The 21,755-nt window shown below is 41.9% G+C and overlaps 1 protein-coding gene across 1 annotated transcript in view; it reads right to left on the bottom strand.

The window, feature by feature from the left end:
- LOC124607470 (regucalcin-like) overlaps positions 1 to 15,935 on the bottom strand; it is a 64,564-nt gene extending 48,629 nt beyond the window's left edge. The window contains exon 1 of the mRNA XM_047139865.1: positions 15,776 to 15,935. Coding sequence (XP_046995821.1) covers positions 15,776 to 15,935 — 160 coding nt within the window. The remainder of the gene's footprint in view (positions 1 to 15,775) is intronic.
- Between the last annotated feature and the right edge of the window lie 5,820 nt (positions 15,936 to 21,755).

The raw sequence follows: 21,755 nt of genomic DNA, 5'->3' as shown, positions 1-21,755 counted from the left end.
TTTGAAAGTTTTACAGTGTGTAGATACAATATTTTCATTTCTCCACATAATTTCCATCCCTCTCAACTGCCTTACGCCATCTTGGAACCAGCGCCTGTATACCTGCACGGTAAAATTCTGGACCAACCTGTTGGAGCCACTGTCTGGCAGCGTGTACAAGGGAGTCATCATCTTCAAACCTTGTTCCACGAAGAGAATCTTTCAGTTTCCCAAAGAGATGATAGTCACATGGAGCCAGGTCAGGACTGTAGGGCAGGTGTTTCAGTGTTGTCCATCCGAATTTTGTGATCGCTTCCTCGGCTTTTTGACTGACATGTGGCCGTGCATTGTCGTGCAACAGCAAAATATCCTGCTTTTGCCGATGTGGTCGAACACAACTCAGTCGAGCTTGAAGCTTCTTCAGTGTCGTCTCATATGCATCAGAATTTATGGTGGTTCTACTTGGCATCATGTCCACAAGAAGAGTCCTTCGGAACTGAAAAACACCGTAGCCATAACTTTGTAAGCAGAAGGTGTGGTTTTGAATTTATTTCTTGGTTGAATCTGCATGATGCCACTCCATTGATTGCCTCTTCGTCTCTGGTGAAAAATGATGGAGCCATGTTTCATCACCTGTCACAATTCTTCCAAGAAATTCATCTCCATCATTCTCGTACTGTTCCAAAAAAGTTCGCTGCCTACCGTTCTTTTTTTTCGTTTCTTTGTGAGCCACTGTCAACATCCTGGGAACCCACCTGGCACAAACCATTTTTAACGCCAACACTTTCAGTATTCTGCAAACACTTCCTTCCCGAATCGCAACGTAGTGTGACAATTCGTTCACTGTGATGCGTTCTGTCAGCAGTTACCAATTCGTTAACACTCTGCACATTGTCTGGAGTGTGTGCAGTACGAGGCCTGCCGCTACTAGGACAATCCTCAATATTGCCGTGCCCACTTTCATCACGTAACCTGCTTGCCGACTGACTAACTGTACTGCAATCGACAGCAGCATCTCCATACACCTTTTTCAACTTATTGTGGGTGTTTCCCACTGTCTCGTTTTCACAGCACAGGAATTCTATGACAGCACGTTGCTTCTGACGAACGCCAAGTGTAGTAGCCATCTTAAAGACATGTTGTGACGGCGCCACTCACGGGAACAGGTTGAACTAAGTTTGAAAACAAGCGGGAAGGATGTACCTACACATTGTAAAACTTTCACACATGCAGAATGAAAACTGTATTTTTACAAAAATAGTGTGCATTTCTTTTGGAGCGACCGTCGTACATGTACAGACAAACAAATGATTACAAATTTTTCTTTCAAAAATTCAGTCTTGATCACACCATGTATGCTTCAAGAACATAGGTGACCGGTTTCGGTCATATCACATGACCATCATCAGACCTGTAATTTACAGGTTACAGGTCTGATGATGGTCATGTGATATGACCGAAACCGGTCACCTATGTTCTTGAAGCATACGTGGTGTGACCAAGACTGAATTTTTTAAAGAAAAATTTTTAAAAATTTTTGATCACTGCTCCAAAAATGTTTATTAAAATTGTTCAAATGATAACAATTTCAGAAAAATTCTATAATTTACTAAAGAGAATGAGCTTCACAGATCGAGCAAGTCAGTAACGCACCTCTGACTATACAAGCAGTTATTCGACTTGGAATTGAATGATAGAGTTGTTGGATATCCTCCTCATGGATATCGTACCACGTTATTGCAGTCGGCGAGTTAGATCGTCAATATCCAGAGCTGGTTGGAGGGTTTGCCCATAATATGCTCCAAACGCTCTGAATAGGGGCTCCGGCGACGTTGCTGGCCAAGGCAGGGTCTGGCAAGCACGAAGACAAAAAGTAAAAACTCTCGCCGCGTGCGGGCGGACATTATCTTGCTGAAGAGTACGCCCAGGATGGCTTGTCATGAAGGGCAACAAAACGGGGCGCAGAATATAGTCTACGTACCGCTGTGCCGTAAGGGCGCCGCAGATGACATCCAAAGGGGTCCTGCTGTGAAAAGACATGGCACCCCAGACCACCGCTCCTGGCTGTCGGTCTGTATGGCGAGCGACACCAATGATATCTGTACAGATACCAGCTTCATACAATCAGGTTGGTATCCCACGGCTGTCTTCGGCCTGGAATCTCGTTGACTGGAGTAGATTTGGTTTCAGTGACTAGTCGCGCATCGAGCCGAGCGCCGATGACCAGCCTCCCATTCGGATAATTTCTTTGTGGTGCGTCTTTTTTTGTCTTGAAGTGTATAAAAAAATCCTGTGCCTGTACCATATAAAGTGCAACTGGCCGATATTAAAATGGATGTTCTAATGGATCAACTGACTGAACTATTTCAACAGCGTTATGAAGACGACTGTTACGTTATGGACCTGGGCATAAAGCAACATTTTTAACAAAATGGTGATGCGTGACTATCGAACACCAAAGCACACCTTCTATGTGTAAGAAGACTTCTAAGGAAACAGTAACGTTACCGTGTGTAAGGATAACATCATTTAACGTGGTGTATGACCAACATTTACGTGCAGGGGTCAAAAGAACAGGGTGCCATCTCTAGGTACATAATTTACGATTTACCTGTTTATCAACTATTCGTTGTCTCATCTTTATCATATGTTAATGATTTTTTCTTCGCCATGTAGAAATTTTTGAGAGAAACTTCAGGCATTTCACTGTAAATTTTTTGTCACAGACGGGAGACATATAATGTAACATTTCAACATATACTTAGGAATGGCTATAATGCCAAAAATTGATTGAGTGAAATAACCAATTTACAGTCAAATGGCGGAAATTTCTTTTATCATGTTATTTCTCCGTCTGTATCTATACAATTTGTCCCAGGAGGAATGTTCAATATTTAGGGATATGACATGAAGGATTATTCGAAGCAAAACAGTCTAATAAACATAGGATCTAAAATACGTACCTCAAGAGCGATGAGTATTTCTTCATCTTCGATACCGTGGGACAGATCTCTTATACTACAAACTCTGAGCTTTCCTTATTTTGAGAGGTGATAGTGTAGACTAAAACAAGAAAAAATTTAAGACATCTGCTCTAAAGTGCATACCTTAAGAGCTATCAGCACTTTATCATCTTCGCTACAATGAAACACGTCTCTCATACCAAACACGTGCTCATAGCTCTTGACGTATGCACGTTTACGAGACAATTTTTTCTTGCTTTGGTCTATACTACCTGCTCACAAAATATGGAAAGCAAAGAGCTTGCAGTACAAGAAAAAATATTTCAGATTATCTAAAATAAAGGAGTGCTTGTAGCTCTTGAGGTACGATTTTACAGCCCTAGTTTCGTAGACTTTTTTGCTTCGAATGATCGTTCCTGTCATATCCATGAATATTGACCATTCCTCCTGCAACACCCTGTATTCTGCGAATAACTGTAGTCTGTATTGCTGATTGAAATTTTTAGTCCACCTGGAATTTCCTCCCGTTTCCAATCGTTGACTTAGCACAGGAAAGACCATTGTTTATACGCCTCTATGATGCCTATTGTTAGTCTAGTATATTAACCGATCTGCATCGAGACGATACCCAGAAGCCTGAAAAATGTTGGTAATTTTCGCCGTAAAATTCGATTCTTCGAATTTTGTAAGCAGATTTTCGCGAGATATTCGGTATCTTTCTTTGGGAGGCTGCCAGTTAATATTTTTGATCGCCTTTGTTATACTCCTTCGCTCGTGAAACAAACCTTTCACCATTTGCACAGCTCTTGTTCGTATACCTCCAGAATCTATAGCTATTCCGACCTGTTATGGCTCCCACACACTAGGACAATATTTCAATTTCTGCAGTAAATTGTTTTGTAGGCTATCTCTTTGGAAGAGAAACTACAGTTTCGAATAGTCAACCAGTGAATCGACGGTTGTCATTTGCTGTAGCTTCGAATCAGCGGATGCGGTCGTTCCACTTAACCCATTTTATCCCACTGTTCCATTTTTGGACAAAAGTTTGTAATTTTTTTGTGCACAGGGATTTTAGTTTTTGGTACGTTTGTCACACTGCTGGCCTTCTACATGCTCCTTGCTTTTACACATAACTGTTGTGCTGTGAGCATCTGCATCTCAACATTGTTGGTGCAGTAGTAATTGCTGTTTATGGAAAAATGACTACAAGGAAAGGGCAAGTAAGTTTTACTATATTTGACAGTGGATAACGATATTATAGTTTCTAAATATGACGTATAAATACAAGAATGATAGTGTGTGTGTGTGTGTGTGTGTGTGTGTGTGTGTGTGTGTGTGTGTGTGTGTTATTTGTTCATATCTGTTCTCAACAGTGGGTTATAATGCATTGTAGCTGATTGTTCCATGCTTGGAACAGGGGGTTGATGGGTACATTGAAATAACAGTAAGGCACTTGCATTTTTGTTTGACTGCCGATGAAATTATAGCATTATTGGAAGATGATATTGATTTTTCTTATGCTGATTTGTACATGAATCCCCCTGATGACCCATGGCCGTCAGATGAAGATTCACGTGACGAGTGTGAAAGTGAAATAAATCATCTAAGTGGCAACCAACTAAGGTCTGTAGCAGAAGCAAAACTTACAAAACATTGTGGGGGGAAATTGTTACCCAAGAGCTAAATATTAGACAGTACTATGAATTGAAGAGTTTGATTAGGAAATACACTTATTAGGATTTTCTAAGTTGGTTATCTGTAACTATATAAATATTACTTATAGTTTCTAGAAAGTTGATGTTTTATATTACAGATAGGTCTTACGGCGTCTAATGAGCCATCATGTTCAACTTCTGGTGCTGCCCATATTTATAGTGTTCACAGTGCCGAGTGTTCCACATCAAATACTATTCCTGTTACCGGCAGAAGAAAGACGGCTGATAGGAGATGGACTGAGAATGATACAAATGAAGTGCAGATGATGACATGGACACTTCCAGAATATTTTACGGAAAAAATGTCACCAGTACAGCGATTTGAACTGTTTTATGATGACATTATTGTGGACATGCTAGACAATTACACAAATATTTATGCTCATCAGCAGGGAGATACAACGTGCAATGTGTCAAGTGCAGAAATAAGAGTACTATTGGCCATATTTCTTCTGACAGGTTACAACCCTTTACCAACAGATAGAATATACTGGGAAATGAACGAGGATTTCCATAATCTAGCTTCGTCAAAAGCAATGTCAAGGGGAAGATTTGAAAAAATTGTGAAATATATACATGCCTGTGATAACAACAGCTTATACAAAGATGACAGATTTTCAAAAGTGAGAGCCCTTTGGAAACTCTTGAATGGTAGGTGGCTAAGAGCTTTCAATAACGAAAGACTGCTATGTATTGATGAGGCTATGATTCTGTATTATAGTAGACATGGAACAAAGCAATATATGGTAGGTGAACCGATTAGGTTTGGTTATAAGGTCTGGTGTCTTTGCACAAGACTAGGGTACCTAGTTCAAGCTGAACCATACCAGGATGCTGCAACAGGAAACACAAGACCTGAGCTTGGTGTAGGTGGTTCAGTTGTGTTAGACCTAGTATCAAAACTTCCATTTCAGAAAGAACAGACATATGGTTTCTTTTTTGATAACTTTTTTTACTTCATTGTCACTTTTGGATGCACTTACAGAAAAGGGCTGCACTGGAACAGGAACAATTCACTCAAATAGAACAGAGGGTGCTCCTCTGCAGACCTTCATAAAATAAAAAAATCTCCAAGAGGAACGTATGACCAAGTAACCGATAGTAAATCTGGATTGACTTATTCGCTACCACGACAACAGCATTGTTACCATCGCCTCAAACAGAAGTGGATTCAACCGATATAGTATGAGTGCGAAGAAGTTTATTGATATAATTCCTGCTGCAGTTGTTAGCTACAACACTTACATGGGAGGAGTGGACAGACTTGATGAAAATATTGGAAAATACAGGATTAATTTCAGAGCGAAGAAATGGTACTACCAACTTCTTGCTTTTCCGCTAAATGCATCAATAAACAATGCTTGGATGCTATATAGACAAACAATACAGTGTAAGGTCAGTCCACTCGATCTCCTTGGCTTCACAAGGTATGTGGTCAAATGCTGCTTTCAAAAGTACAGCTCACACCAGTCACCTACCCATCCAGTGCGAAATCCAAAAGCCTTACATAAAAGGGTGCTCAATGATGTTCGCTACAATGGACAAGATCATCTGATTGTACCATTAGGCAAACAACTAAGATGTGGCCAGTCCAAGAGGAACACAACAAAACAATGTAAGAAATGTAAAATTCCTTTGCTTGCAAATTGTTTTGCGCAGTTTCATGCAAGTTAAAACTGAACTCACTAAAACACAGTGTAATCCTGTGCATTCCTTATTTGGTTATATATTCACATTTTGTATAATCTGTAAATGAGCTGTATAAAATATGTACTGAGAAAAATAAACGTAAACATAAAAAATTTACATTCGTTTCTCACAGTATTGCATGCACGGTACCTGTACCCTCCCGCTCCCACTGCTCCATTTTTGGAACCTCCAATTTTTTGCACTAAATATATTGTTACAATCATGAAACTGGTATTTATGGTTTATCTACACTCCAAACATAAGATTTAAAAAGGAATTCTTAAAAGAGTTGAATGGAAAATCTTCTTGGGATCAAACGGGTTAATATCGCTAAGCAGACACTGTATTTGTGTGACGACATTGATTCTTGACTCAACAGCTGTGTAATAGAAGGTTGCATTTCTGCATTTCATAGAGACACTAGGTTTTAAAAATTTTTAACTGAGATCTAATTGATGAAAGGCTCTCGGATTTCCAGCCAGGGGGCAGTGTTAAAATACCGCAACGTTTCGACGAATGTCGCCCTCATCAGTCTCTGGTGACGTAATAATTATACAGGCAATATGTCCCCTTCCACCTGGTTACAGTCAGCCGGGTACTGTCCGGCCGCGGGGACTGCGGGTGAGCAGTTCGCATCTCTGTGTGGGCATTATCTCGACACTTCGCCAGAAAATGATGAGTGTGATACTCGTCGAAACGTCGGGGTATTTTTAACACCGTCACCTGGCTGCAAACTGGAGAGCTTTTCATAAACAACACGCACCGGGAGAGCCTATTACATTCCCAGATGAGACCTAATTGAGGGACTGACTACAAAAAAAGTCCAAAAAAGGACTTTTTGACTAATACCTCCTTGCTCTTCTGTGTCACCACACATATTTTACAGTGGAATTCGTTTCGTCTACAAAAACCCCACAGATCCAAAGAAATATCCATTTGAAAATATTGGTCTTCACAAAAAAAGGCTATTCCCTAATTATTTCTACGAATGTCGGGCAAGTCCAGGATTTGTACATCTTCTATTCTCACGTTGCTGCACTTGTTACTAAGCAGCGCATTCAGAGGAAGCGTTCAAATGATTCAAATGGCTCTAAGCACTATGGGACGTAACAGAGGTAGTGTCCAAGAGTTGCACGCGAAGAAGGAATCATGCAGCTCAATTATCCTTCAAGTTGAGAATTGAAGGTAGGGATATTCCAATTTGTAAAGTAGCATTCCTCAGCTTTCAAGGAATAACCGAGCACATGCTGTAAAGAATCTAGAGCAGTATTGTAATGCATGGGCAGTCTCCAAAAGACAAATGAGGTTCCCACGAAAAACAGACCAAAAAAGATACCAGAGCTGATTGATCAGGTGATTGAATCTCATTTAATGTGCGCTAAAGCAAGACGTTCATACTTCTCTGTGTTATAATCCAAATTGGAAATACTTGCTAGGAGACTTAACAATAAGTCATAAGCATCTTTAATTTTTATACAGGTATTATATCACTCTTCCATATAAAAACTACTGAACAGTGTTTAAAACTTTTATGGGTTTGTTTTTAAATCACTTTTCTGCTTCCACTCACTACTTTCTTTCATTCATATTTTACACGACGCGTTTAGGTAAATGATTGCCATTTTCAAGTGTGTTTTCTCTTTGTACTATGCCATTTTTACATAATGTTTTCGCTGTGTGAGGTTCTGCTTTGTTTTGCTGACTTTACTGCAATGTATAAAAAAGTGCAATTTTTAATTAGTTATCGATTTTTATGTGTGGTTATTGGCGAAATATCGAAGAACTTATAGTTTTCTTATGGCCCATTTGTGCAGAGTCTGATACATGTTAAACTTCACACACAACTTTCAGCGCTCATTATACATCGAGAATAACTTACATAAACAAACAGTTGCATAGGTGTTTTTAGATGTAGTTGACAGAGATAATGTTACAAGTCTTCCACAGAGTATCTAAAAACAAACCAATTGTCTTGATAGTCACAGAGTGTAAAAAAAAAAAACATTTGTAAAGGGCAATAGAAGATTAAAATGTAAAGTACGTTTGGAATATCCCAGATCTGACACATGTACAGTATGTAACTCACTGAACAGAAAAATAAAAGCTGAGGAAAGAGATTTTGCGAAGAGTCAATGAGTAGCGTAAAAGACGTTACACTTGGAAAGGTCTCTCACTTTGTAAGCATGAAATCTAACTATATTCTAAATTCAAAACAAGGACTCATTAACGATACTTCATTTGATTACACGCAAAACTTGTTCCTACTGCACTTGCAGTCAAATGCCATTTATTGTGCACGTCAATTATGGTACAATTTTTTTGGAATTTGCTTTCTGGCAAATGACTCAGTTTTACTTTATCCATCTCGAACATGAACGAAGAAAAGATCCTAACGGAGCTACATCCGTGATTTAGAACTACATAAACAACGTTCTATTGGAGAATGGAACAAATGAGCTTGTTCTGCTTAGTATTGGGTGTCCGCGGAAGACCAAAACATAGTTACGGTTCAATTATTTTACGGTCAAGTGCAGATCTTGAAGATCTACAAGAGGGTCACATGTTTGTTTCCAGTGCGACGGCACAGCTATTTAGCAAATGATCAAGACTTCTCATTGACAGGACATGAGAAGCGGAAGACAAAGACTGCAGATACTCTTAAAACTTAGTCAGGAAAACTGTTGAAGCCCATACATCACCCTCATACATTGTAGCTGAAAATAATGCGAAGTGATGATTTCATAGACATCAAACGTGCTACTGAGCCAGTGTCTGAAAACGCCTAAACCTCTACTGAAACTGCAGCAGGTACGAATGACTCGCAATGGTGTGGAAGATAGGTTCTGTGTTTCATGGCGAAGCTCTTACTTTGACGGGAGGAATAGACACATAATTGTTAAGAGAAATCCTACTACAGAATAAATTATACTAATTTTGTTCTACATCAGCTGTACAACAAGACCGCAGGTATTCAGCCATCTAAAGACAGACGGAAGAAGAAAACAAAGCTTTCTACAAGGATCTGCTTCATGGTACCCCAGATGAAAATTGTAATGAAGAACAGGAGACTGAAGTTGATACTGTTTATGATGATAATGGTAACAGTGATGGGTACGAGGATGAATAGCATCTACGAGGGTCATTCAGTAATTAAAGAGACAAATTGGCCTGGAGAAAAAAAGCGTTTATTTCAACAAAACAATGCCTTTTCTACTTTTCAACATAATCTCCTTGAACACTTATGCACTTGTTCCAACGGGCTACGAGCTTTTTTATTCCGACTGCAAAGAACTCTTTATCTTGATGTTTGAACCAATTTCCCACAATTTTTTTCACGTCCTCGTTGTCCTGGAACCTCTTCCCACGTAATGCCTCCTTCAGTGCACTAAACAAATGGAACTCACTGGGTGCCAAATCAGGACTTTAAGGGGGATGAGGCAATACTTTACAACCAATTTGTCGATGGTTTCACGGGTTAGTTGAGCAACATGAGGACGTGCGTCGTCTTGCTGCAGAATCACACCTCTCCTCTGAGATCCACGACATCTCTCTCTCTCTCATGGCTCGCTTCACCTTGTTTAAAAGAAAATGCGAGTGGTATTGGCTGTTCATCGTACTCTGCAATTCGAGATAATCAGAAAAAAACTGGACCTTCAGCATTCCAAAACACCATTAACATGACTTTTCCTGCAGATGCTTGGGTTTTGAATTTTTTCTTGACAGGTGAATTGGTGTGCTTCCACTCCATGCTTTGTCTATTTGACTCTGGGTCTTAATAGTGAATTCAAGTTTCATCACAAGTCAAAATTTTGTTGCGGAAGTGCTCACCTTCGCTTTCATAACGTTCCTTTAGCTCTGTGCACACTCTCAACCTTGTTCCCTTGTATAGCCGCATCAACTCCCTTGGGACCCATCTTGCACATGTTTTACGGTACTTCAGCTCGTTACAGGTAATGATATGAACTGTACCAGTACTAACTTGAACCTTATCAACTATCATTTCCACAGTCACACGGCGGTCGGCACGAATTATGTCACCAATTCGACTTTCAAGTGAGGGAGTTGAAACTGCAAATGATCGGCCAGAATGGTGTTCATGAGTCGCTGAGTCGCCACCATTTTTGAACTGCTCTACCCACTTGTAAAAATTTGCACGATTCATGCAACCTTCATCATAAACTTTAGACGTTCTACGGTATATATCCACTGGTTTCTCGCCTTCAGCAAGTAAAAAGCTAATAACAGAACGTTGCTCAACTAATGTGGACGTCTCAAGCGGAGGCGCCATCTTCAAACGTTATTTTTGAGGTTATAAACAAAACAATGTTGATACATCAGCTGATCATGCCTCATCCCAGTGATGCCAACTTAAAGCCGTAAAAGTACCAAAATTGGCCTAGAAACAGTTTTTTCCCCAGACCAATTTGTGTCTTTAATTATTAAATGACCCTCGTAATATGGGAACAATAGGAATAACAGGAATTCTATTTTCAGTTTGTTGTAAAGAAAACGGCACTGTCTTGTGTTCATTGTAACGTATTCCCAGTCAGCATAAATTAGACCAGTGAACAATATTAGAGCTTTTCTCTTAATTTTTTACGAAGACCGATCAAATCCGAAGGAAAAAAATGTTCTCTAGGAATTAACTAAAGACTGTGTATTTAACAACGAGAATTATTGAAAAGGATGCTTCTATTTGTTATGCTATGAATATCGTTTGGAGTTTTTTCGTGGTTCAGTTTAAAATGGGGAAGTTTTCTTTTTTTTATTCCTGAAAAGTGACAATTTTGGACTTGTCCAGTTTTTGCAATAAACCTCTCAACAGCTGGTCTTTGAACCATCCAAACTGTGTCTTACTGTAAATTACTTATTTTCTGCATTTCATAAGCAATATATGTAGTCACTGTCGTCCTATATTCCTTTTTGATCACTTCGAACAATGAACCTCATATCGCAGATCGCTTCACACCAATGGTTAGTGGTAATTCTTATTTCGATAATTACTGAAAAATATAACAGTCGTGAGTGCTTCACAGCGTTCTCTTATACACATCCTGTCAACTTGATAAAATATCGCACTAGAAAATACACTGATGAGCCAAATACATTATAACCATTGTCCATAGAGAGGCTGCATGCCGCCTGATTGTGTCACGGCCACGTGACACAGTGAGGAAAACGCAGTGTACAGTCACGTTGTGACCGCCTCTCAAAAGCCCGAATAGCGAAGTGCGATAGGTGCAGAGTTAGTGAGGAATGTATCGACAGGGTTGTGGAGCCATGCCGACACTATTGTCGTGGCCAGCTGCGTTAGGTCTGCGCTTGAGGATCCATATCTACACCGATACTCCGCAGTCCACCTTACGGCACGTGGAGGAGGGTACCCCGTACCACTGTTAGTCATTTCATTTCATGTTCCAGAGGGAGCGAGGGAAAAACGTTTGTCTATGTGCCTCCGTATGTGCCCTAATTTCTCCTATCTTATCTCCGTGGTCCTTGCGTGCAAGGTATGTTGGAGGCAACAGAATCGTCCAGCAGTCAGCTTCAAATACCGGTACTCTAAATGTCCTCAATAGTGTTCCCTTGAAAAGAACAACGCCTTTCCTCCATAGCGCGAACAGCCCGATAGAAATGGTCCCACAGATTCTCGATTGAGTTTAAATTAGGAGAGTTCGGTGGCCAGGGGAGTACGGTAAACCATCCCTGCTGCTCTTCGAATCACACACGTCACTCCGAGCTGTGTGATATGTTGCATTGTCCATTTGGTACATGCCATCGTGCCAGGGCAAAAACAAACCGCATGTAGTGGTTAGATCCATTCTTGTGTTGATCCATTGTGCCATCCGAAATGAGGAGATGACCCAGGGAACACCACGAAAATATTCCCGAGGGCATAACGCTCCCTTCTGGTCACAGGTTGCTTGCTTTCAGATGTTTCACACCTTACACGCCGACGGCCATCTGTCCGATGGAGCATAAAACGTGATTCATCTGGAAAGGTCACCTGTCGCCAATCAGTGGACGTGCAGTTGCGGCACTGGCGTGTGAATTCCAGTCTCCGTCGCCCAAGAACAGCCGTCAAAAAATGGTTCAAATTGCTCTGAGCACTATGGGACTCAACTTCTGAGGTCATCAATCCCCTAGAACTTAGAACTACTTAAAGCTAACTAACCTAAGGACATCACATACACCCATGCCCGAGGCAGGATTCGAACCTGCGACCGTAGTGGTCGCGCGGTTCCAGAATGTAGCGCCTAGAACCGCTCGGAACAACCGTCAGCTTGGGTACAAGAACCAGGCGCCTACTGCTGAGCCCCATTGGCATCAACGTTCGCCGAACATTCGTCGAAGAGACATTGTTGGTAGGCCCTTGGTTCATCTGGGCGGTCAGTTGCTCAGCAGTAGCACTTCCATTATCCGTACAAATCTACACAGCCATCGTTCACCCCTGTCATCTGTGGCCCGTGGTGCATCAAAGTTTTCTTGGTGCTGGTTTTGCGTCGAGGCATTTTGCCATTCACTGTATATTTAAACCAAGGCGCCACGTGAACTGCTACAAATTTAGCCGTTTCGGAAATTGTTCTTCCCTCCTCCCCCCCCCCCCCCACCCCCCCACCCTACAAGAAAGTCGATGTCCTTTTGGACGTCAGATAAATCGCTCCTTTTCCGCATTACTACAAGTACTGTGCTAGAATGAAATTTTCTCTCTACAGCGGAGTGTGCGCTGATATGAAACTTCCTGGAAGATTAAAACTGTGTGCCGGACCGAGACTCGAACTCGGGACCTTTCCCTTTAGCGGGCAAGTGCTCTACCGACTGAGCTACCCAAGCACGACTCACGCCCCGTCCTCCCAGCTTTACTTCTGCCAGTATCTCGTCTCCTACCTTCCAAACTTTACAGATGCTCTCCTGCGAACCATGCAGAACTGGTAGAGCACTTGCCCGCGAAAGGCAAAGGTCCCGAGTTCGAGTCTCGGTCCGGCACACAGTTTTAATCTGCCAGGAAGTTTCAAGTACTGTGCTGTTTTGCATGTCCCTCTAACACGCTCTGTATCCCTTTCACTGCTAGTACTGCCACTTGCCTTGTGCAAGTGGTTATTGTATGCTTATGTCGAACATAGGCGTCGGTCACTGTAATGTGACTGGTTGCATAGACGAATGGGGAGTCATTCTAGGGACGATGTGGGTTGCAAATGGGACAACACACTGCCACAAACGACTCTGATGAACTGGTCAGATTGTCATGGCCTGGCAGCTGGAAATCGGATCTCGGAAACGGGAAGCTGATCGGTTGTCAGAGTCTCTCGTGATCGTCTATAAAATGTGGTTGTGCGACGGTGATACCACAAGTAGGTGACAAGTTATTGGGCTTCCATGTCCCATCGTGGAACGTGGAGGTCGGCGGATTGTCCGGTCTGTAAAGAAAGACAGCCCCCGAACCGCGGTAGATCGAATTACAGAATACAATGCTGGAGCAGGTACAGGCGTTCGCAGCTTACTGCTTAGCGCACAGTGGTGAACATGGTATTCCACAGCAGATGACCCCGACGTGTTATCTTAATCCGACGACATCATCAGTTGCGATTGCAGTGGGGCAAGGTATCTTCGAGACTGGAAGGCGTACCACTCGAAAACTGCCGCGTGGTCGAATGAACCACGCTTCTTATTTACCAAGCTCGATTGTCGCGTCCTGATCGCCGTCATCCAGGCGGACGGCTGCTCGAAGCATGGAGGCATGCCGGTTATGGCCGAAACAACCGATTTTTGGTTATAACCACCGGACTTAAAACCGCTGAAAATAACCGGTTTCTGAAATAACCGATTTCCGGTTTTTCATTCCAGTTATTTCCTGTAGAAAAGTGTAAATAGAACAACGACTGAAAATATCTGACAACTTACGCTTTCCGCTCAGACAGGCATTGGATGATGCAGTATGCATTGGTCACACAAAAATTTGCTGTGACTTATGTGTCAGCGGTACTTGTGGTTATTCCCTTCCTGCGCGAAAAGCGTATGTTATTGTATTACTATCGCGCTTAGGGTGCGCGCATACGTAATCGTTTAATACTCTTGTTCAAGTCTGTATGACCAAAATCTGCACGCCTCGTGATGGCGGATAACAGTTGTAACATGGTCTTTGTAATGTAGTCCTATGTAATGATATACAATCAACATTTTATATAATATTTTTACCTACGATTATTGTGTTTGTATCATCAATGTCTTTGAAATTGGCCTTCGCACCTTTGATGATTATGCTGGATGGTCTTCACTATGGTGCTGTGTAACGTTTATTTAATGCGTTACTGGGTTTGATATCAAAGGCTACGCCAATAATGTAATTTGTAAAGCTGTAACTGCGTTATGTCTTTCTCCTCATTTTATTTTAGACAGTATGTGTCTAATGCAATGAGGAACAACATACATTACGTTTTTCAATCCAGTTATTTCCTGTAACAAACGTAGAAATCGAACAAAGACTGAAAATATATGCTTTCCGCTCACACAGGGATTGCATGATGCAGTACGCATCGGTCACACAAAAATCTGCTGTGCCGTGTGTGTCAGTATGCAAGGTAGTAATGCTTGGTACTTTACCCTGCTACACAAACATTGGGTTGTATACAGGAGGGTACGCTATTTTGTATCCTCCTGGCTTTGTATGTTCCATTTGGACGCTGCGTCATTTCCGAGAAAAAATTAACATTTCCTGTAAAGTAAAAGTGATATTTTCATGAGGATGCCACATTATTTTGTAAAACAAAAATGTCAACATTTTCTATACCGTAAATTTGATACTTCTTGCTTTTCAAATCTTATCAATAAAAAACACAATGGTTGGTGCAGCATCATAGAAAACTAACAGGCAGCCACACTAACAAGCGCGTAAGTATGAGACAGCACCTACAGAGGTGTCTTGTTGACTACAGTAGATAATATTTGTCAGTTTGGTTTTGCCAGACGACAGCAGCGGACGTGTAGGCTAAGATCAGTGAGAATACTTGTTGTCCGCCGTATGCTGTGCCTTTTGGCACATTTTGAATGAATAGCTACGTTTAATAACAAGGTATGTCTATAAACATATGAATACGTACGGTACGGACATACATACTGTTTGTACACATTATTCTATGACATGTAGTTAGTCATGTTCAGACGTGTGGTTTGAAAACGACTGTAGCAGCATGAAACCGGTAACAGCTACAGCTGAATTTTATATCAATGCAACTGAGACGGACGAAATAAAAAAAGGAAATTATCAAAGTTCCTCAGCACCTCTGGAAAACCACCAAAGTCTTGTCGACTCAGTGCCCCGTACAATAGTTGCTGTGTTGCGTTCCAGATTTGGACCAAGACTGTACTGAGCATGCGGTCACAAAGTTTTGGCTCATCGGTGTGTTGTGTGCAAACGAGTAAAACAGTACTTACCGAGAGTGAGGCTCTTCAGAGTACGAGTCGCCGGGTCGTACTTATGCACCCGATTTGACCCGACGTCGACGAAGTACAAGACTTTCTTCTCTGCGTCCCAGTATGGCCCCTCTCCTAACTTGGAGGGTTCGGTAATCTTCTCCACTGTCACCACTGGCATTGTACCCTGGCTGGAAAGTGAGGAAAATACTGCTTAATCAACGCGAAAGGGGCTCCGTCAATGGAATGCCAAATTGGATCAACTTGAAATAAGAACAAAAAGACATATTTTTTAATACTGAAACAGAAGAACTGTTTGATGTGAGTCTTAAGTGGATTTTCGGCACTGTGAGGTAGTGCTCTAGGCTCTATAACTGTCCTACACGTAGCGCTTGCCGATCAATCTAAATCACATGTTATAATTACGCTGCCTAACAATGAAAATTTCCAGATGCGAGAATAATACCTAAAAGGTACGATCACACAGGCGGACACAGTATAGCCGTGAAATGGAGGAAAGTGAACTGCAGTGAAAGTTAATGTTGCTCTCCCGCTTTTTAATTACTTTTTATTTACTTAACTTGATCTGATTTAGGCCATCAGGGTATCTCTTACATCGGGCCAGGGCTTCACACACATACTACCTTTATTTACATCACAATTATCTAAAAAATAACAATTTCTTGGTGATAAATACAGGGTGATTCAAAAAGAATACCACAACTTTAAAAATGTGTATTTAATGAAAGAAACATAATATAACCTTCTGTTATACATCATTACAAAGAGTATTTAAAAAGGTTTTTTTTCACTCAAAAACAAGTTCAGAGATGTTCAATATGGCCCCCTCCAGACACTCGAGCAATATCAACCCGATACTCCAACTCGTTCCACACTCTCTGTAGCATATCAGGTGTAACAGTTTGGATAGCTGCTGTTAGCTGGGAGAGGTAGCCGAAACACCATATCCTTAACATACCCCCCTAAGAAAAAATCGCAGGGGGTAAGATCAGGGCTTCTTGGAGGCCAGTGATGAAGCGCTCTGTCACAGGCTGCCTGGCGGCCGATCCATCGCCTCGGGTAGTTGACGTTCAGGTAGTTACGGACAGATAAGTGCCAATGTGGTGGCGCTCCATCCTGCTGAAATATGAATTGTTGTGCTTCTTGTTCGAGCTGAGGGAACAGCCAATTCTCTAACATCTCCAGATACTGTAGTCCAGTTACAGTAGCACCTTCGAAGAAAAAGAGACCAAAAACTTTATTGGCTGAAATGGCACAGAAAACGTTCACCTTTTTCGTAGGACTCTCCATACAGTTGATTGTGGAATTTGCAGCTCTCTGCTAGCTCTGCGAGTCGATTTTCCTGGGCTGTGAACAAATGCTTGCTGGATGCGTGCTACATTTTCATCACTTGTTCTCGGCCGTCCAGAACTTTTCCCTTTGCACAAACACCCATTCTCTGTAAACTGTTTATACCAACGTTTAATACACCACCTATCAGGAGGTTTAACACCTTCGTTCGAAATGCACGCTGAACAACTGTCGTCGATTCACTTCTGCCGTACTCAATAACACAAAAAGCTTTCTGTTGAGCGGTCGCCATCTTAGCATCAACTGACGCTGACGCCTAGTCAACAGCGCCTCAAGCGAACAAATGTACAACTAAATGAAACTTTATAGCTCCCTTAATTCGCCGACAGATAGTGCTTAGCTCTGCCTTTTGTCGTTGCAGAGTTTTAAATTCCTAAAGTTGTGGTATTCTTTTTGAGTCACCCTGTACAATGGGCGTTCAGTATGTAGTGCAATACATTTTCTCTCAGACACTTAAGTTTGAAAAATGCAAAATTTGCTGTAGGACTTCGTGGAATAAGTGGCGACCCTGTGAATGGACTTGAAAACGGCATTTGTAATGGATGTGCATTCCAAGCAGAAAGCTGTAATTGAGTTTCTTTTGGCGGAAAACCAGAGCGCCACAGATATTCATAGGTACTTGCAGAATGTCTACGGAGACCTGGCAGTGAACAAAAGCACGGTGAATCGTTGGGCGAGGTGTCTGTGATCATCATGACAAGGTCGCGCAGTATGTCCTATCTCCCATGTGTCGATCGGCCGCACACAGCTGTGACTCCTGCAATGTTGGAACTCATTGGAGGTGATCGGCGGATCACAATCAAATACTTTTCTGCTCAATCGGACATCAGTGTTGGTGGTGCTGACACACTCATCCACCACTTGGGGTAGTGAAAGGTGTGTGCTTTCTGGGTTCCTCGCCGCCTGACAGGAGACCAAAAAGAGCGACGAAGGACCACCTGTGGGGAGTTACTCGCGCGTTACGAGGCTGGTCGTGACAATTTTTTGTCGAACATCATTCCAGGCGATGAAAGAGGGGTTCATCACTTCGAACCGGAAACAAAACGGCGATCCGTAGAGGTTCCACAACACGTCTCCTCCGAGAAAAAAGTTCAGTGCCGCACTTTTAGCTGGTAAAGCCATGACAACGATCTTCTTGAATTCTGAAGGGTTTATTCTGTTCAATGTCCTCCCTCATGATGGAAGCGTATTGCGCTACGCTCAGGAAACCGAAGAAACGACTTGACAGTGTCCATCGCCACAAAAATGCCAACCAACCTCTCCTCCATGACAACGCAAGGGCTCACACCTGAGTGGAGCTCACAAAACTTTATTGGATTGTTCATCTACCCTACGGCTCGGATCTCGCACATTCTGACTTCCATCTGTTTGGTCCAATGAAGAATACGCTCCACGGGAAACAGTATATTGATGATGGGGAGGCGAAAAATAGACATTTTTGTCGAAAAAAGTGGGGAATAGTATGATGTACTGGAGTCGTGAATATATCAGTTTACTTTCAGAAAAAATGTGTTGCATTTCTTATCGAACGCCCCTTGTAGTGTTAAAATGATTTGACTGTTTGTACTGATAATGCGAGAAAGTAATAGCACTCTTTCATCAGCCGACATGCAGCCCACCGGGAAAATCCGACCGCCGTATCATCCTCAACTGAGGATGCGGAAAGGAGGGGCGTGTGATCTGCACACCGCTTTCCCGGTCGTTATGATGGTTTTCTTTGACCGGAGCTGCTACTATTCAGTCGAGTAGCTCCTCAATTGGCATCACGAGGCTGAGTGCACCCCAAAGAAATGGCAACAGCGCATGGCAGCCGGGATGGTCACCCATCCAAGTGCTGGCCACGCCCTACAGGACTTAACTTCAGTGATCTGCTGGGAACCGGTGTATCCACTGCGGCAAGGTCGTTGCCTCTGACTAAGTAATACTACATGCTAAATAATATTGGCATAATAACAATAATGTTCGTGACTGATATGGAAAGGATTTAAAGGTGCAAAATAGATGTTTTCTAATATAGCAAGTTCTGGGGAAAGGAAGTTTAAATAAACTGAACCACTGTGAATATTGATAAAAGAGAAAGATCCGACTGGAAAGAAGGATATGCTACAGTAATGATTGCTGACAGGGACAATTGTAGTCATTATTGTTGCCTTAGTAGATATGTCATTAACTATAGTCTGAACCTGTGGATGTCATTTAGTTATCTAAACAATGCAGGAGGTTATTTCATAGTTAGTTTCCTCCTACTGAGGAGGACATCGTGAAAGTGGCTGAACTACGGAAAGGATTTTGCTCCGACAGGAGACAAGAGCGTTGAGGTCGAGGAGGGATATGTTGGACAGTGTACGTTGATAACACAGTAGAGAAGGCATAGGGTATGAAAGCTCCGTGCTGCGTTTGGATTTCACAAGGAAGAAAAAAGAAGAAAATGAGAAAATTCAGCAAGGAAGAATAAACAATAAAATGAGAAATCTCGCTTTGTGGATGAGTTATACTTTAAGCTACTCATGCTTCCGGAACTTCAACTTGTGAAATGGTGCTGGGTACATCGTTTCCCAGGAATCGCCGAAACGCCAAGACAGTATTTTGAACATTTTGCAAAAACGATTGGTCTGGGAACTGGTAAGACCAAAACCAATGTATGAGACTGTATACCGGTTACAGCCAAAGCATCCTTCAGCTTTTGGTTAGTGGTGATTCATGCAGAAGTTTGATGTGCAAGATGTTATAATTAAACTTTCGCTGCATGAGCCAATGTAGACGGAAAACTTTACCGTATGGGTATTCAACTTCATAGGAATTATGTTTAGACTGTGTACTGCAGGATTTGTCTTGTTAATAGTGTTAGTGTCATTAATCGCTGGTAGGCGACGCTAGGGAGATATATATACAATATATACACAATGTCCTTTAGGCCACAGATAATATGCGAACTGTGGCTGCACTAACATCAGACTATAATGCTGGGCAGAGTACAAGTGTGTCCCAACGCACAGTGCACCGAACACTCCTAATGATGGGCCTCTGCAGACGATGACATGCATGTTCCAATGTTAACACTACGACATCAGCAACTACAACTGAAATGGAGACGTTACCATCGGCACTAGTCGTTGTCGCTGTGGCGAAGCGTTGCATAGTCGATTCCATTTTGATCAAGGGAACATTGACATGGGAATCCTTGGGACCAGTGGAGCTCGTGGAAAGCAACCGTGATAGCCAAGGAGTGTCGTACACAGGTTGCAGAACATGTACACCCCTTCACGATGATCTTTTCCCGATGGCAGTGACAGTTTTCAACAGTATAATGCGCTATCTCACAAGGCTAGGAGTGTGATAGAGAAGTTCAAGGAAGACAGTGGCGAGTTCCAATTAATGGGCCGAACCCCCCCAACTCGCCAAGTGTGAACACGATCGAACATATCTGGGATGTGATTGAAAGCAGCGTCAGAGCTCATAGCCACCCTCCCCGGAATTTACGGGCATTGGGTGACTTGTGAGATGTGGTGCCAACTTCCTCCAGCGCCCTACTGAGGCCTCGTTGCTTCCACGCCACGACGCATCGCCACTGTTATCTGTTCTAAAGGTGGACATACTGGCTGTTAGGTAGGTGGCCATAATGTTTTGGCTGATCAGTGTACGTCTTGAAGAGGAAATTGCCTACCTCAGAGTTGGTATCCGAAAGCAAGCTCACCTCGCTGTCTTTTGCGGAATGAGCGGAGCCTTTAACATCACGTCACTAGAGGCACTTTGCGTTGTGATGGGGACCTGCCCTATAGACATAACAATACGATATAGAGTTGCACTTTACTGGCTTAAGCGGGACAGGCTCGATAAAGTCACCGAAATTACGGGAACCAACATTATGAAAAAAACACAAATGAAACAATGGCGGATTCAAACATGGCAGAGAGAGTGGGACGCATCCGAAAATGGTCGCCGAGTACACTCTTCTATTACACATCCAAATACACCATATCACTTCCCTCTACATACTACAAATTATTTTCACCACGCTCATTGTGTTACATTTTCTTTTTTCTATTTTTCTTTGACATTTGCATTATATAAATTATATTCTGATCAATTAGGTACCAACAAATTATATAGAACCATTTTAACAATTGTTAAGCATTCAATTCGCTGTAACCTCAGAGAAATCTTTATATATTATGTTCTTTATATTATTAAAAAAAGCATTAACAACTGTATACCAGTAAGATTGTAGCAATGAGAAGTCTTAGCTATAGATTCAGAAGCATCTGACCGACCTTACATTTCAAGGCGGTGGGTTACTCTGTACTGTTAATGAAATAAATAAATGTCTTTTGCAGCAGTGGCAGCCGCCGGCTCAGCTAGAAGGCCGAAAAAAAAAGTGCAGGAGCGGAAAGTCCAAGCAAAAGCAAAGCAGACCAGTGTTTTATTTTTCAAAGTAAAAAGCAACCAGGATACAAAGGCTGTGTGTAATACTATAACGAAAACCATTAATTATTCTAAACAAGTTAAGTCAAAATAAAAATTATCAGATCAACTATAAAAATAATAATTCTAGAGGCACAAGCGAAGGGAGACAAAACGAAAATCATTGAGAAAACAGCACTGTTACAAGATATCAGTCGTGAGGAGCGTC

The sequence above is a fragment of the Schistocerca americana genome, chromosome 1, assembly GCF_021461395.2.
Source record: "Schistocerca americana isolate TAMUIC-IGC-003095 chromosome 1, iqSchAmer2.1, whole genome shotgun sequence".
Taxonomy (NCBI): Eukaryota; Metazoa; Arthropoda; class Insecta; order Orthoptera; family Acrididae; genus Schistocerca; species Schistocerca americana.
This window is presented reverse-complemented; position numbering and strand designations above follow the sequence as displayed.